The sequence below is a fragment of the Acipenser ruthenus genome, chromosome 28 (genome assembly GCF_902713425.1).
Source record: "Acipenser ruthenus chromosome 28, fAciRut3.2 maternal haplotype, whole genome shotgun sequence".
Lineage (NCBI taxonomy): Eukaryota > Metazoa > Chordata > Actinopteri > Acipenseriformes > Acipenseridae > Acipenser > Acipenser ruthenus.
In genome coordinates, this window is record NC_081216.1 from 14,235,039 (window position 1) to 14,253,700 (window position 18,662).

The 18,662-nt window shown below is 41.2% G+C and overlaps 1 protein-coding gene across 1 annotated transcript in view; it reads right to left on the bottom strand.

Moving 5' to 3' along the window:
* Positions 1-710: 710 nt before the first annotated feature.
* The window catches only part of LOC117434684 (low-density lipoprotein receptor class A domain-containing protein 3-like), a 74,722-nt gene continuing 56,770 nt past the window's right edge, over positions 711-18,662 (bottom strand). Inside the window, exons 5-6 of the mRNA XM_059003200.1 lie at positions 3,449-3,812; positions 711-2,738 (exon numbers count right to left, since the gene is read on the bottom strand). Of these exons, the coding sequence (XP_058859183.1) occupies positions 2,564-2,738; positions 3,449-3,812 (539 nt within the window). The 3' untranslated portion in view covers positions 711-2,563. The remainder of the gene's footprint in view (positions 2,739-3,448; positions 3,813-18,662) is intronic.

Sequence of the window (18,662 nt, forward strand, 5' to 3'; positions counted from 1 at the left end):
TTGTATCTCTTTGGCAGTTATCCTTGGTTCTTTTTCTACCATTCGCACTATCCTTCTGTTCACTCTGGGGTCAATTTTCCTCTTGCGGCCGCGCCCAGGGAGGTTGGCTACAGTTCCATGGACCTTAAACTTATTAATAATATTTGCAACTGTTGTCACAGGAACATCATGCTGCTTGGAGATGGTCTTGTAGCCTTTACCTTTACCATGCTTGTCTATTATTTTCTTTCTGATCTCCTCAGACAACTCTCTCCTTTGCTTTCTCTGGTCCATGTTCAGTGTGGTGCACACAATGATACCAAACAGCACAGTGACTACTTTTCTCCATTTAAATCGGCTGAATGACTGATTACAAGATTGGAGACATGTGTGATACTAATTAAAGAAACGAATTAGTTTGAAATATCACTATAATCCAATTATTTATTATCTTTTCTAAGGGGTACCAACAAATGTGTCCAGGCCATTTTAGAATATCTTTGTAGAATAAGCAATAATTCATCTCTTTTCACAGCTTCTTTGCTTTATTCTATGACATACCAAAGGCATGCAAGTATACATGATAAAATAGCTTTTAAGTTCATCACTTTTCAGGAGGAATGAAGCATTATTTCAATGAGCTGTAAGGGTACCAACAAATTTGAGCACGTCTATATATATATATATATATATATATATATATATATATATATATATATATATATATATATATATATATATATATATAAACACGAAAACATTTAGAGGAAAAATTATTTATATTACTTTACATTTATACATTTTTTGAAAACCTTAAAAAAAACAAAAAAAAAAGATTACATTAAAGTACCATAACAGAAGACATGAATGATTATAAAAGAATACAAACAAAACACACAAAAAAAGTTTTCTACATTGATACAAAGTACTTGTACAATATAAGAAGATTCAAAAAGCATCCCAGAACAGATTGGGCAGGATCTTTTTTTTTCCTAACCTGACAAGTATTCCAGTTTTAATGTTTATACAAAAAAGCAAATGTGTATAAACAAAAGCAAAGCAACACGTTTTTGTGGATTTGTTACAGAAACACTTAACAGGAAACGAAACTCTTTATTTTTTCTAGAAAGGAAGCAGAGTTTTCTGTGGCAGGACAAAAGCCCTGCTTGTGTAAACAGTGCGTGTATGAATGCAAGGTTGGCACGGATGGGGTTAATTCTGTCCCTGCCAGCAATCACAGGTGTGGCCATTCTCCACTTAGATAACTGAGTGATGATTGGAGAATGGTCACATGTATATATTTTGTTTGGGGAGTTTTGACCTGTGTTTTGATGTGTGTTTGCAACTTAGTAGTGAAGGCGAATGCCCAGCCTACGTTTGCTTGTTTGGCTTGAATCTTTATTTTGACCCTAACCCTAACCCTCTTGCCCTGTTTATTCAGGATCCTCGGTGAACTCTTATCGTTTTGTGTAACTTTCCTGTACTGATTCTTTCAGTAATATTATGTTAGTCTTTTTCAGTGTGTATTTGTAATGAGCAGCTGAAATGTATTTGTTTTGAGTTGGCTCGGGTTCTTCATTAAAACATCATGAACATGTTAAATAAACAACAGAAGCTTTGCAACTTTATTATTCATATATGATCTCAGCTGCATTAAACAGCCCCTCACGTCCAATCAGAAAGAACTGTGTTGATCTAGTCCAGGGGTCTCCAATCCTGGATCTGGAGGACCGCTGTCCCTCCTGGTTTTTGTTCCAACTGTATCCTAAATTACTCAATTGGAGCAATTAAGTGCTTAATTAGAAGCTTAATTGGTCCAAGACGTATACATAGATGGTTATACATTTTAAAATGCACGTCCCACGTCCAGGGTCCAGACAGAAAAAAACAAGCTCATTATAGTGCTATGCTGGGGCATTTCCACCCTTGTCAGAGAGAACTTTATATAAAGCTCTTCTATTCATTTTACCAGGTGTTTCACTGAGATCTTGCTCTCTAACATGTGAACGTACAGTCATGCATTCTGATGAGAATAATTCTGTTAAATTTGAAATCGTTTGCAGGTTATGAAAGTGGTCTGTGTATTATTATAATAGTTATAATAACAGGCATTTGGATATCAATTTGCCTTGGCACCTCATTGTGAATCAAACAAGACAGCTGCACTATGACAGCATTGCAACCTCATGTTAGAAACATACACCCCCTGCTAGGGCTGTAGATACAACAATAAAAGCCATCAGTATCATGACAAACACCACCATGGCCACTGTGACACATAAACAAAGCACATGTTCCTCCATATACTCACCGGATTATACTCAAATGAATCCCTAACTTTCAGCACAATTTAATAAGTAGTTTTCTAGATATAAGAAAAACTCTGATGCGGGCATACATATGTAAACATGTATCCACTCCACTGTTGCTGAACTCAGTGAAAACTCAGCCTAAAGAATTTCACAAATTGATTGTTTAACTGGTTAAGAGGATATGGACCTCTATGACTGGAGCAGGATCCTCTGTACACGGCTGTGGTGTAGAGGTGGGGATGCTGTGGGATTTAGCCCTGGGAGACTGGCCCCTAGGACTGGGCCTCTCTATGTACAGTTGTTTGTGTTCCTGTGTGGCTCTCGCTGGGACTGTCCTGGCTCTGCGTGCTCCCCCGGCGGGACTGGTAGGGGGGCAGATCCTCTGGGACGGGCTCCTCTCCATCAGGAGGGTAGGGGGGAGGGGGCAAATCAAACCAGGGCGGCCGGCTGTGGGAGGGACAAACAAAAGGTGAAGGGACAGTGTAGAGAATGCAAACAAATGCAATTGCTTTCACTTGCTACCGTTCATAAGGAGATAGGAAAAGTGTTCTGTAGACAGCTTTCTACGCAAAAGTGTAGGCAATTCAATTTGTCCCCTGTCATTTTAATACTGAAGATGTTCTATACTGTCATTTTGATTGGGTTCCTTGGTATGTTATTCCAGAAACTGCAATCCCTGGATGTGTCAGACAAGCCTTTCAAGTGCCCTTAATGCACATGCAAACATGTTGTTAAGTCTACCGTAAGTTGTTTGGTTAATTCATGGTTAGGATGGCAACAGCAGCTCATTCTGATACCATTAGTCCATCACTTATCATTTTAAACATATGCAATTTGTGGTCAGGTCAGTAATTCTACCCAGTTTGTATTGCTGTAGTTTCAGAGGTCTCCCATTTGCCTCTAACAACAAAGACATATATTTGACTTTGACAATTTATCAAGCCCTCCTTGCAGATATTTTGATGCTACACTTCCTCGTCCCTGCAATATAATCTATGAAGTGATGGCAATACAAATTATGCAAGATTTACATGGAAAGTGGAGAGTACTTTAAATTGTGATTTTAAAATTTCCTCCATGTTATTTACCTTAATCACCATCGTTAAGAAAAAAGATCACGGACGGCATAAAAACCAGCGAGGTGTGTCCATGCTTACCTGAGGTCACGGACTGCCTGCGAGTACGAGGGAGGGGTGTCCATGGTGTAGCTGCGTGGGTACAGCGCTCCGGAGAGCAGCTGGATCCCACGGGTGGTGCTGTAGGAAGCGGCAGAGGCATTGCAGGAGTGCTGTGGCTCCACGATGACGAAGCGCGAGAGCAGCAGGGGCTGGTGCAGGCGGTGAAGGTGCTGCCCCACACGAGGCAGGAGCACACTGCGCTTCCTCTGGTGGTGCAGGGCAAGGGCCAGCAGCGCCACCACCATGACAAAGATGACTGCGCTGCCAATCACTGCATACGTTATGCTGGGGTAGTAGCGCAGCCGGTAATCCAGCGAAACAAAGTCCTGCCCTGGAACAGATTCTGGAGATGAAATAAAAAAAAAAACATTGTTATGATAAGCCTTTAAGATCTGCAGTGAGACTTATTAAGTGAAACTTACCAAGTGAATAATTGTGCACAGGCGAAAAAACAAAAGTTAACATTACAAGCATATTGGCTAATAACTTGTGGTCTGCTTGTTAGTTTAACTCTGTAGAATAAAGCTTGAACATTTTATTTTAAGTATCTGTTTCCACATGTTGAGGGGATTTTGTGATGCTGTAGGGAAGTTAAATTTGTAAAAAAAAATCTGTGTACAGTATATACTTGCAACATCAGGGATTTCCTGGGATTTAAAGAATCTCTCGATTATACCCAGCATTTCAAATCTCATAAATTGGGGTCATGTCTTGTACCTTTTAATCACATTTTGTATTTCAGTATCAAATGTTTATTTGATTGATCTTGGCATCTCAGAACATTCTGCAGTTGTGTTTGAGACAGGACCACCGGACACACTATACCAGTATAAGTATAACAACTCTTTAACAAGTAATATTACTTAACAAGCACCTTAAACGTGTTTCTTCAGCCCCCTGGTGAATTACCAAGCTTTGTATAATGCAAACTGAAAGAAGGAAACGTTCTTGACATCCATCGCTCTATCTGGAAACAACAGCTATATGACTTGAGGCCCTTCGCAAAACCAGAACATCTTACTGCTTAGATCTGACTGAGACTAACAAAGGAAAACTCAAAATATTTATCTTTCACTGCAAGCGGTCTGGTTAAACCTCCAATCACCACCATCTTCACTTCAGTCAGATGCAATGAAATCTCACTTCCATTCTAAAACCTCAAACATCAGGATCCATATCTGCCAGTCCTCTCCTGCAGCCAGTTTCACCCGGCTAGAAACTGCTATTGCAGCACATGTTTTAAAGGAAACCTTCCACCAGATCTCCCTGCACGATCTGGCTAAGGTGGTTGCCAGGATGACATCTACCTCTTATGCCCCAGATCCGGTCCCAACTCAATTCTTTAAAGAACCTTACTCAGAAGTCATTCTGGAAATTATTTACGAATCCTTGTCATCTGGATCAATTTTTGATTTTTGATCCAGATGTAATTAATAACTATTGACCTGTATCTCAAACCTATGTAAGCATATAGCTGCCATGTAGAACCAAAAAAAAACCCAGCACATATAATGTTAACGTAATAATTATCTTGTGAAAACGGAAACAAAACCAGTGCTGATATTTTGAATCCCAAATCTCCAAGTACTTGCTTGGGACACCCCATTCTTGCCTCCATAAAATCACTTGCTACTAAGGCTGGCTGTGTGGACCAGTGGTTAAAGAAACAGGCTTGTAACCTGGAGGTCCCTGGTTCAAATCCCACCTCAGCCACTGACTCATTGTATGACTCTGAGCAAGTCACTTAACCTCCTTGTGCTCCGTCTTTCGGGTGAGACGTAATTGTAAGTGACTCTGCAGCTGATGCACGGTTCACACACCCTAGTCTCTGTAAGTTGCCTTGGATAAAGGTGCCTGCTAAATAAACAAATAATAATAATAATAAAAAGGCTGGATCACTGTTAGTTGTGTATGCTTTTAATCAAATGATGTATCTAGAATATCCATTAATTGCACCGTTAATGAAGATTCCATAGGGTTTCAGTTTATTGTAGGAATCAAGATGCCATAGAAAATCAGGGCCTGAGTTCTGCATCTCAATCATTTTCTATACCTAAATTGAACACCTTGGGAGTCAATAATATTAAACAGCTGTCTAATGTCATTCTGGCTGACAACAAATCCTTCTTCAATGCATTTCAAGTGCATTCACCTGTATCCATGTAATTGTCCTGAGTGTTCAATGTCTTGTATTAAATACAGCACCACGTCTAGTACATCAGATTGGTGCTTTCTCCCTAAGTGTTCTAATGCTTATAACAATTCCATTCAAATGTGCTGAACATTCCGACATTTCCTTAAGGTTCCGGACTAATCCAAAATAGAATCTGATTTTGTTTACTACATCAGCCATGCGTGACAGTCTCTCCTGATTTCTGAATTGGTACTTGTGCTACTGAGATATTGCATTAGTCTGCGTCATGTTCTGGAACCTGATAAAATGCAGTTTGTGTTTCCGTTTTCACGAGATAATTATCATGTCCAAACGTAATAATGATCATGTTTTAACGTAATCATTATTTCGTTCGAATGTTATATGTGCTGATTTGTTTTTTTGCTCTACATGGCAGTGTAACAGGGCGAGGTGCCCTGTAGTACATTGTTTTGTTTATCTATTTTTAGATCGGGGTCTCACCTCTGCCCCTGTGCAGTATGCTTTTGTATTTGTTTTGTTTTATGATTATGATTTATTGATTATATATGACGGCGAAGCGCCGGTTTTGTTGTATTTATTTAAAAATGTATTGTCGGCGTAGCCATGTTGTTGTGTTATATTTTGTTTAGCGTGGATGGGTAGTCCCATCCACAGTTTAAAAAAACTCGTGCAGAAGGTGAACCATCTCCCGAATTAATTACGGGATTAATTTTGTTGCTAATTGGGAGATGGTTCACCTTAATAAAAGCCTGCAGCTCTCGGCACTCGTGGGGGAGTTCAGAGAAGGAACAAGAGCGGAGAGCGCAAGAGTAGAGAGAAACTTGATTTAAAAGAACATAGGAACAGTGAAGGCAATCTGCCCAGCCTGAGCTTTGTTTATGTATTTTTGTGTTCGTAATTTTGTTATGTTCAAACCTTTTATTTTCGCTCTGTGAGCACAGTTTATTTTTGATTTAAATATTTTATTTATTTTTGTTTGCTTAATAAACTGCAGTACAATACCTGCCATTCCTTTCACACGTTTTTCAGAAATGGCCCTTGTTTATATATAACAACTCATGGATTCTGACTCAGGCACACTAAGGTCCTCATTCTCATTGACACAGTTCATCACTCCACCCTTTTGGAACATTTTAAAAGGTAAAATAAACAGGATGTACACAATTAAACAGTTCTCCCACCTCTGTATCATTTGTGTTATTTGGCTTCCAATTCTTGTTCTGTTTTCGGTTTTCATCACATCCTTGAAACATATTTTTAAAAGTTTGAGCTCAGCCTGCTTCATAGCAATATTTTCTCTACTAAAGACCATTAAAACATGTTTCTAGTTAGTTCCCACAATGGCTTTCTGCATCATCAATGTGAGACTAAAGGTAAGAGAGGGAGCTAAATTTGATTATCAGTCTCAGCTTCAACAACTATGCAAGCTTTCCTGTAATAAAACAAAGTCTTATTGTATCTCGTTAGCAGTGGCAATTAACTGAACTACCCCATTATATCGCAATTGTCAGCAGGAAAGCTCACACAGGTGTAGAAGGTGAGATGAATATATTTAAATGGCTGCTGTAGACATTCTCAGAAATTCTCAGAGTAAGTGTTATCTGATCCTGAACTGAGAGTATGTAGATTAGCCATCTATCATCTAAGCATCGATTGTACCAAATGCTATTGCAAGAGTTCTGTCAAAGTTTAGGAAGTGTGGACAGCTATCCTGTCTTTTAGCCTCACTGGTTGCCAGTGCAGTTTAGAGTTGACTTAAGGTTTTGCTTTTGATTTATAAGACTCTGAATGGCCTTGTCCAGCTTTGCCTGACAGAACTGTGGTCTCCTTATGTCCCTAGCTGCACTTTTCTTTCTCGTGACACAGAGTGGTTGTTTTGAACTGTTTGGTGGATCGTGAAGTGCAAAGGTTTCCCACAATCCTTGTATGTCACTTACTTTACCTGCGTGACTATGACCGCCATAGACTGTGAGGAACCGAGAATAAAGAACGGACAGACTGAAGGAAAGCATCATTTTATGATACTGCACCTTGCTTTGTGTGACAGCATATATCAAGACAAGACAGAGCTTCTAATGACCCTGCACACAGCTCCCTGCTGCTATGTACTGTTATAGCAGTTTTAAGAGAAAGTGGTATTTCAATGGGTTACAGTTCACCCTGCTATTATTATTATTATTATTATTTATTTCTTAGCAGACGCCCTTATCCAGGGCGACTTACAATTGTTACAACATATCACATTATACATTATTTCACATTATACAGATATCACATTATTTTTACATACAATTACCCATTTATACAGTTGGGTTTTTACTGGAGTAATCTAGGTAAAGTACCTTGCTCAAGGGTACAACAGCAGTGTCCCCCACTGGGGATTGAACCCACAACCCTCTGGTCAAGATTCCAGAGCCCTAACCACTACTCCACACTGCTGCCCTGTGTTTTATAGTGCATGTAATCCTGTCAGCTCATGCATATTCACAGAAAAACTGTAACAGTCTCCTTCGGGCCAACAATGATTCATATAATTACTTTGGAAATCAGGAAATAATTTGTTTTCTTTTCTTTCTTCGTGTGGCTGCATTGTGCAGTCATCCATCCCCCCAAAAAAAGACGAAACATCAATTTTGTTAATTTAGTGAGGAAAGCGTGCTGTGAACCTGAAAGGCTATGGGGTGTTTGAAAGGCCTTAATTGCTTGTTCTTGGTTGTGAAGGGAGAGCTGCTTTTATCACCATTGTAATTGTTTTTCTGAATGTTGCAGATACGACAGCAATATCTTTTCATTTCCCAGAGAAGAGTATAATTATTACCTCCCACTGTTCTTGTCTTTCAGTTTTTAAGCATGAATTTTGGTTTCAAAATTCAAGCCAGCTGCGAGAGTTGGCACAGGAGCAGGGCAGGCAGGCAGGGAGAGGGAGAGGGAGAGAGGGAGAGAGAGAGAGAGAGAGAGAGAGAGAGAGAGAGAGAGAGAGAGAGAGAGAGAGAGACTTAAGATCCTTTATTAAACATTCCAATTAAAATCCATAAAAAATCAATAAAGGTAAAACACAACAAAAATAAGACTTATCAATATTAAAAATCTTAAAATACATCATGTTCTCCTTAAAAATAGATTTTAAATAAAAAAGGATCATAAAAAATCAATTGAAAAAAAACAGTGTTTTCTTTCTGTTAAAAAACAGATTAAACCTAAAAACACTGTAAAACAATAAAAATAAAATTAAAAACTAGAACAAAAACTGGAGCTCCCCCTCCTCACTCACAGCACACAAGGCGTCTCCCACACACCACCTCTCCTGGAAGCTCTCCAGATTACTGACCAGTTTAAAATACTCAAACTCTACTCTGATCTGGCTGACCATAAGCACCCTAAACTGACCCACCACACTGGTCAATCCAGAACCAGAGAGCTGGTTTTTCCTTGTCTTTAAAATAGCCAATTTTGCCTGTCCAAATAAAAAATTAATTAGAACACACTTGTTTTTCATTTTAAAACTGTACATAACCCCAAAAATAAAAAGCTCCTTACTAAAAACAACCCCTAGAACGTTCAGGATTCCCTGCAGTAAATTAAAAAGTGGCCGCAGCCTCTCGCACTCACTATAAGCATGATAAATGGTTTCCTCTGCTGAGCAGAAAGCACACTGCTCACTAATACTGGGGTCCACTCTGTGGAGAAACCTGCCCGTGGACACAATGCCGTGGAGAATCCTCCACTGCAGGTCCCCAACTCTCTTAGTGAGGGGCGGCTTGTACAGCACCCTCCACACCGGCCTGCGCCCCTCCTCTACAGATAAGTGAACTCTCCACTTGGAATCTACCAGACCCCTTAGCCTATTGTACTCCATGGCTTTAACACACAATTTATATATAATTTTACTATTCATTGCATGAAAAACAATTTCCTCTACACTGTGCAAAGTTAGTAATGTCCCTCCATTCTCTCCACCCCCCTCTCCTCCCTCTCCTACTGCTGGTGACACAATCACCTCAGGGAATAAGGAACACTGTCTCTGCTCTGTGCCTCTGGACAGCTCCTCCCTCAGGACCTCCCTGAGCCATGGGGAGAGGCAGCCCCTCAGCTCAACCATCAGTCTCTCTGCGAGCCTCTCGGAGTGCCAGCCCAGCTGTGCAGCTAGCTGGGAGGCAGTTAACCAGCAGGAGAGCTCAAGATTGAACAGATGGATCATCCTGGTTATACCTACTTTTAAAAACCTGGCACAAAGCGTCATCGACTGGAGGAACTTAACTGGAAAAAGTGGATTAAAAAATAGGGGCTCATCAAATAGGGCCTGCCCGGTTAGGGACTCTTCATCCTTTTCCACCCTCACCAGCTGCCAGGCACTTAAAATATTCTGGTAAAAACTAGGAAGTCCTGCTTTACAAAAACTGGTGTTCTCAATTAAAAACAGATGTTTACCTAACCCCAGCCCCCCGACTCTATTTAGGAAACAAGCCAGCCTCTTCCAATGAGCCTCCTCCTCAGTGTACAGGAGTCTCTGTACCGCCTGCAGCCTGAAGGCTGCCACCCTGCTGGCAATGCTGACCAGCCCCTGCCCCCCTTCATCACTGGGGAGGTACAGAACTGCCGGCCTCAAACTGTGTCTCCCGTTCCAAAAGAACTCCAGCAGCACTTTCTGGATCTCCTCCGCCAGGCCTCGGGGTGGTTCCAGGCACATTAGCCTGTGCCACATGCTAGAGACCACCAGATTATTAATGACCAGCACCCGACCCTTGAAGGACAGTTGGGCCAGCAGTCCCTTCCACCTCTGCAGCCGCCCCCTCACCCTGTCCAACAGACCCTCCCAGTTCTTTCTCATATAATTCTGCGTTCCGAGGTACACCCCCAGCACTTTAATGCCTGTTCTGTTCCATTCCAGCCCTTCAGGCAGGACAGGAGGGGTGCCCTCATCCCAGCTGCCAGACAGGAAAGTGTTGCATTTTGCCCAGTTTACTCTGGCAGACGATGCTTTCTGGAACTCATTTAAAGTTTGCTGCAGTGCTTGAACATCAGCATCCCCACTCACAAACACAGTCACATCATCTGCGTAGGCAGACACCTTCACTGTGGCAGGGGAGGGTGTGGAGGGCAAGGAGGGCACTGTCCATCCAGCCAACCTGCCCCTCAGCTAGTGCATCAGGGGCTCTATAACCAACGAATACAGCATACCAGACAGGGCACAGCCTTGTCTTATACCCCTGCACACTGGGAAAGGTTGACTCAGCCCATTGTTAATCTTTAAAATACTAAAAATGTTGGAATATAAAAGCTGAATATAAGAGATAAAAACAGGGCCGAATCCGAAAGCCTCCAGGGTTTTAAAGAGGTAGGTGTGGTCGACTCTATCGAAAGCCTTCTCTTGATCCAGGGAGACCATTCCTAGATTAAAATCACAAATATCATTTACAGATAAAAAATCTCTAATAAAAAACAGGTTATCAAAAATGGAGCGACCCGGTATACAATATGTTTGGTCCATATGTACAATAGTTCCAATTACTTTTTTAAATCTGTTTGCGATTGTTTTAGATAAAATCTTTAAAATCGGAGCATAAAAGTGACACAGGTCTCCAATTCTTTAGCTGACAAAGGTCTCCCTTCTTTGGCAACAGTGTAATCACTGCCCTGCGGCAGCTGAGAGGCAGTTCCTTGTGGCTGAGGCTCTCTCTCAGAACATGGAGCAAATCCTCCCCTATTATGTCCCAGAAAGTATTATAAAATTCTGCTGGCAGTCCATCGATCCCTGGAGCCTTTCCGCTGGAGAGCTGCTTGACAGCAGTGGTCAGCTCCTGGTAGGTCAGCAGTGCGTCCAGCTGAGCCTGCTCTTCATCACTGAGGCTGGGTAACCCCTGGAGCAGCTGCTCAGTGTCCTTTAGATTGCACTGTTCTTTATTGTAAAGTTCCTTATAGAAACGCACCGCCTCTGTGCTGATCTCCTCCCGTGTATGCAGTTCTTCCCCACCAGGAGTCCTGACACAGCACAGCTGTCGGCTGTCTGCTCTCTTCCTTTCCAAGTTGAAGAAGAAACTGGTGGGGGCATCCATATCTCTCAGCTCCACAAATCTGGAACGCACGATCGCCCCCTTCACCCTCTCCTTCAGCAAGCTCCCCAGTGCAAGTTTCTGCTCTTTTAGGTACTCCAGGGTCTGCTCTTTAAAATCTGAGTTTAGACTTTCCTCTAGGAGGAGGATTTTTAACTCCAGCTCTCTCACAGCTGCGTTCAGTGACCTGGTTGCATTTATAGTATATTGTTGACAAAAACATTTTATTTGTATTTTACCAATGTCCCACCACTGTCTTACATCTTTATAATGTGTTTTTTCTTTTTTCCAAATTATCCCAAAAAATTTAAATTGTTGTCTAAATGTTATGTCTTGTAATAATTTTATATTGAAATGCCAATAAGATGTTCTGTGGGGTTCTGATTGAATTATTACTGTAAATAATAGACAGTGGTGGTCAGAGAGACTACTGGGGATGATTCTTGCTTCAATGCATTTATTTAAATAATTTTTAGAAATGTAAAAACGGTCTAGTCTTGCTCTATATATGCAGTTTTTATGAGATTGAGACCAGGTGTATTGTCTTGAATTAAGGTGCAAGCATCTCCAAACGTCAACCAGGTCACTGGACTCTAACACTGCAGCCAGCTCTCTGGAGGATTGAGGATGCGGTTCTTCATTATTTCTATCAATATTAAAATTAATAGTACAATTAAAATCTCCTCCCAATACCACCACATCATCACTATTCATATTAAAAAGAGCTTGCTTTAATTTCTTAAAAATTAAAATTCGTTCCCCCCCCCCTTATTGGGGGCATAAACATTAATAAAAACATACACCTTACTGCCCAGCCTGGCTTTTACTTTTAAAATCCTCCCCTTCTCTATTTCTTCCATATCTAGTAAAACTGCCCTTATATTTTGTTTAAAAAGCACAGCCACCCCTGCACTAGTGCGGACACCGTGACTCATCACGCACAACCCCTTCCACTCCGCTCGCCACGCCGCCTCTTTCTCGTGATCAGTGCGTCTCCTGCAGAAACACCACCCCCGTCTGCTTCTGCTCTAAAAACTCTAAAAGCTGTGCCCTCTTAAAAGACTTAGATTAAAAGAAGCAAAAACACACTTTTCCATCACGGCTAAAAAAAGTAAACCCAACAGACTAAAAAAAGTAATAAAAGAATAAAACACAGCCATTATTAAACATGAAATTTTGAACCATTGTTCAGATCCTTCTTAATTTTCTGAACAATTTTTTTTAATCTGTACCGTTTGGGCTGATCAAATTCTTCTATTGTTGCTTTCCTTGTAATAACATGAGCGGAGTGGAGAAATAATCTTAGATCAGGGAAAAAATGCTCTATTTCTACCCCTATTTTCCCTTTTGTTTCTTTCATAAAATTATTTACCTGCTCCAGCGTATATAGTTTTTTCTTGCTGGCGGGTTGGCTATCGGGGATGTCTGAGATAAGCGAGGAGTCCGAGAGCTCCTCTCCCATCTCATCCGCGCTGTCCTCCTGCTCGCCCCCGTGTGTCAACTCCTCCGCTGCTCCCTCCAGTTCCTTAGCACCGGCCTCTGCCGCCTCCTCCCTTTCTCCAGCCACAACTGTTACAGGCAGCTGAGATTCAGCCAGCGGAGAGTCTTGCACCGCACCCGGCTCGCCCTCCGCTGTGTTCTCTTCCCCCACGTTATGAGGGACTGGCGCCCTGGCTGGAGCTTGCAGTCTCCCTGTCAGCGCGGGCTCGGAGCTCTGCACCTGCTGCGCTCTACCATCCGGCAGCTCTGCAGCCTTATGTTTAAATCTTTTCTTCTTAACTACTTCCTTAAATGGTTCTTCACCATTCTCAGCAGTTGCTGCATTTTGCTCCGAACCCGTCACTGACAGGCTCTGGCTCACCCTCTTTGTACGAGGCCTTGGCTTTGGTGGATCCGCTCCGGTCTCCTTCCGCGATTGAGTCGCCTCCTCCTCGGTCTGCACGGGCTCTGGCTGCGGGTGCGATACAGGAGCCGACTCTTCCTCCCACTCACCCCCCAACAGCCCCTACTTCCTCCCCGCCAGCATTGCCCTGCTCCTGTCCTGTCTCGGCTCTAGCCTCCCTTCTCGGGAAGGTTTTCCTCTGGTGTCCCTGCTCGCCGCAGAAAAAACATCTCATCATTTCAGAACTAACAAACACCACACAATTAGTCCCTTCTACATTAAAATTCCAGGCTACATTAATAACTTGATTGGGATCATTTAATAAAACAAACGCCTGTCTTCTAAACGACATTACGTGCTTAACACTGTTATTTTTGCAGCCTAGAGGGATATCTTTAATTGGGAACACAAGTTTACCAAACTGAGACAGATTTTTTTCTAATTACTTGTTTTTTAGAAACGGGGGCACATTAGAAATAATCACTTTAGTTACTGGAGTCACCAAGGGAGAAACCTGAACAAATTCACCTTTCACTGTGAAACCTTCCTCTACCAGCCTGTTTACAAGCGTCACCTCCGCTAAAAATATTACCAGCGCTTTGTTCATTCTTGACGCTGACCTAATATTTTCAAAACCCACCACCTCTCCTACTGCCAGCAGGCACTCCTCCACCGACACCCCGGGATCAGGCAGGCACCGTACCCCGTGTCGGCGAGTGAGAGCCCCCGACCCTCCGGAATGAGAACCCATAACGGGATCTCCACACACACACCACTAACCTATAAACTAACTAACTAACTAACAAACAAACACACACACACACACACACCACAAATAACAACTATATATATATATATATATATATATATATATATATATATATATATATATATATATATATATATATAAAATAAAGAAAGAAATAAATAAAGAAAGAAATATTTTTAAATTTCCCGGTCCTACTGCACCGGCGTGCCTCCTCTCCGCAAGCTCCTCCCACAACCCACAATCCTCCGAGAGAGAGAGAGAGAGAGAGAGAGAGAGAGAGAGAGAGAGAGAGAGAGAGAAAGAGAAAAAGAGAAAGAGAGAGAGAGAGTGAGAGAGAGAGAGAGAGAGGCAGGCGGGCTCGTCCACCAAGTACATTTAGTGCCTAATAAACATGTACTTATCTCTTTTGCATAACAACACTTAAATTATTTATTGTTTTGCTGTCAATCTTTTTGTTTTCCAAAATGTGCCCTTGGCGGAGTTTATCTTACAACAACAACCATTTACAAACCATAGAACTTTCATTCACTAATCAGGAAGCTCTACTGCTGGGCACTACCACACATTAGTAAACAATTGTATCATCAACCAATCAGCTTCCAGGCCGCTGGAACGTCACAGCATGATTTAAAATCAATCCGTGAAAGTCCCGGCCTTTTCATTTTGGCTTGCCATAATGAAAGCTCAGTTCACATCTATTGGACAGCAAATACTAAACAAAGACACAACTGGTCCAAATGTATTTTACTATCCATCAAAATCAACCAATCAGTACTTTGCACCGACGAAACCAGTTCTGTACATTCTGTGCCGAATCAGCCAATGACAGCCTGTCAGTGCAACTGGAGCACAGCATCTTTCAACAACAACAAACCAAGACACAAGACAGTTCACTAATATTACTCCATTCAGATATCTGGCACTGTCCAGATAAAATATAAGCAGCTCTGGCAAGTAAAAACGTATTTGTTTGATAAAGTTCTTTTAGTACATTCACTTTATAAATCTCAAGATTTGGGCAATGTGGGACAGAACACCCCCAAGATCACTTCCAGCATGGGCTGAATGTGCCAGTGTATAACTAAGTTGTTCAGTTTAACTGGAGTCCTTTAATTGTCATTATCACTTATTTTTGTTATAATATTTAGTTGTATTAAAAGGCTATTAAAAAAAGTGTGCATTAAAGTACTGTCAATTACCCGTCTGATATTCAATTAGGGAACTGACAGCCAGTTGCATCTCAAACTCACACAATGAGTTTGCAGAACCCAATTCCAGCCAATGACATGGGGTGGTAAATCATGAAATATATACGTGAGATGGTGAGTTTTAAAACTACCTGTCCTGAGAAATTACACAGTGAAAAAACATATAGTTAAAAAACAAACACACAAACAAATACATCTCCATTCCCCAGGTCATCTCTGTAAATAAGAGCCTGTTCTTTGTTGGTCCAGCCTGGTGAAACTAGATATATGTTATGTAAAAGTGCCACATATGTATGTAGGTACAGGCATCCATACATGCTCCAGACTCTACGCCTCCACTACAGTATATCCCTGTAGTCTGTTGAACAAATATTCAAGATCCATTGAGTTACTAAAAGTTCCACATTTACAAAAAAAAAAAAAAACAATAGTAAGAGTGTACAATAACTGCAGGAAACTAAACTGCACTGTTTACACTGAGAAACGTATTGACTGGGCCAGAAATCACAGAGAAGCACAATCTAGGGATCGACTCACACAACGAAAGAGTCAAACTGACAGAAAAAATTGTGCAATTAAACTCTACATTTGTAAAAACGATGCTATCCATTTAGTAAACAATACACGGTTTACTCAAACTAACAGTATGACTTTAGGGGCTGATTTAGTTAAAAAATGCGTTGGTGTATTTGTGGTAACCAACAAGTTTAATGCTGACACCTGTAGTACAATCCCTGAAGGTTTCTGAGCCAGTGTTTGGTTATAAAGACAGTACCCACCCTCTGCGCCATTACAAGACAGCAAGACCACCTTCTCTCACCATGATAGGAGATCTGATTCTGCAGTAGCGTCAATGTAATCCTGAAACAGGGACCTCCAGGCCTTTGTTAATAAAGATTCTCTCAAGGGAGCGATCTGAATGTCATGTTTCCATGCCAACGGTACATTAAGAAACCACGGCTTCAATAGAAATAGGAGAAAACAAATGGCTACAAAAACTAAGGGACAAACTTAAGGGGTGGCAAAATATGTAATGATCACAATCATTAGGAGTGAGCCCTTTGCCTCTCAGTGTGGTATTTTTGATCAATTACAGGACGATGTTATGTAAATGTATGCGTTGTGTTTGCCATTCCTTTGACCTTGTTCTCCCACCAGCAGAACTTTGTGCAGCAGGTTGCTTGGATACGCTGTTTGAAAGCTCAACCTCAGTAACCGCCTGGCTGGTTCACCTAGTTAGCGGTTGGAGCTGAATTTAAATGTGGTCCTGTTTTGTTTTAATCCTCACACATTTTCAACATTAACCTCATCGTCTGTCCTACAGCTTTTGTTCTGTAAATGCATTTTCTAAATCACTAATTGAAGGAGAACTTTTTCAACCATAATATATGACATGTAACTCAAAAACCAACACGGTTGCCCTTTTGAACGAAGTACCAACAGAAAAATCAATATGTATGAAAGAGACCCTTTATTTTTGTTTGTAATATTATATAAAATGGCCTTAATAGGGTAATAATGTATTTTCCAATTTATAAAGTAAAAGGGAGAATACTGAAAAAGAATAGTAAAGAGTGTGTTTAGATACGTGGGGCATACAGTAGGTGGCAGTCGTACACAGAAAATAAATGTTTTTCAAACAACGTTGCCTTTCAGCACAGGGGTGTTCAAACAGATTAGGATGGCTTTGTACAGACTCCAAACAGAACACCCCTCCCGTAGAATCACATCCAGAAAGCCAGGCTTACCATATGCCTGCCAGCCCTTTATTTCCAAGACAGCATTTCATATCCTAGACATCCAGACTGCAACTCAGTGTCTACCTGTGTGTCAACTTGGAGGCATTTCATATTCCCGGACCTCGCTGAACTATACATCAGTATCGAGAGAAAGAAACGCACTGTGACCTACACCCACAGCTACAGACCAACAAATAAAGAATGTCCTTGCTAAGGCTGATCACAGTTCTATAAGAAGTTATTTAATAGTATGTAAAAATGTTAGTGTGGCATGTACTGATAATATCACCTTACATTTCCGTATTGTGTAATCATTGTGGTAAAAACTGTGTAACCAAGAATTATCACAATTGCATATGCAGTTCAATAGGTATGTATAAAAATGTAACTGTGAATTGGCATTTAATCAGATGGTTAATGGTTATTCAGCTATACTCATTTGTTGAACAATTACAGTATGGACATTCACATGTTATATCCTTTATATATCTAAAAACTTAAACATGTTCTTAGCAAGTCTCATCACTATTGGATAATGAGTCCTCCGTTATATGTAAAACTGTAAGTGTGACATACATATACACGGACTCTCCACTATATCCCTGTCACTGTGTAGAGATATGTATTATGAATCAAGAGATCCTTTTGATTAATCTTAAACTACAGTGATTGCTCTGAGTATATCACTATAGTACAGAGATTGCTCCAAGTATATCACTATAGTGCAAATTTAACAAGGGAACGGGTTGATATTCAATTGCTTTAGACGAGATTCAGATCTCATCTCGTTTATCTGCCAACACCACAACATGGTGTGTGAAGGCTCTCAAATACACCTGCTCAGTGTACTCTGCTAAGAGAGGCTATGTAGAGATAACCTGGACCAGCATCTACCAGCACTCAGTACTCTGCTAAGAGAGGCCATGTAAAGATAACTTGGAACGGCTCCATCTACCAGTACTCAGTACTCTGCTAAGAGAAGCCATGTAGAGATAACCGACCAGCATCTGCCAGCACTCCTTTGTGGTGTGTAGAAGGATTCCTCAGCTGAATTTGAAAATAACTTCACGAAAGGAGCAAAATGTTTTATCTGGTGCTCTCAGTCTAGTTTCCTGTAAAATGAGACAGTTTTACAGAAAAATTAGTAAAGGCAGCAGTATGGGATTCTAGTGTTTGGAACAGGGATTCTAATCCCACCCCCGTGTATCTGAGTCTGTGGCAGGGAGAAGGGTCCTGCAGCAGGGCCTCCCTTTTAGTGTTACACTTTCTTTGTGGATGTGTGCCTGTCTTCTACCCTTCCTGGTACTGAAATGTGTGCTTGCCTTTGCTTGTTATAGCTATGTGCAATGAATGACTGCTGGGCTGCAGCACTATGTAGTGATCCAATGCT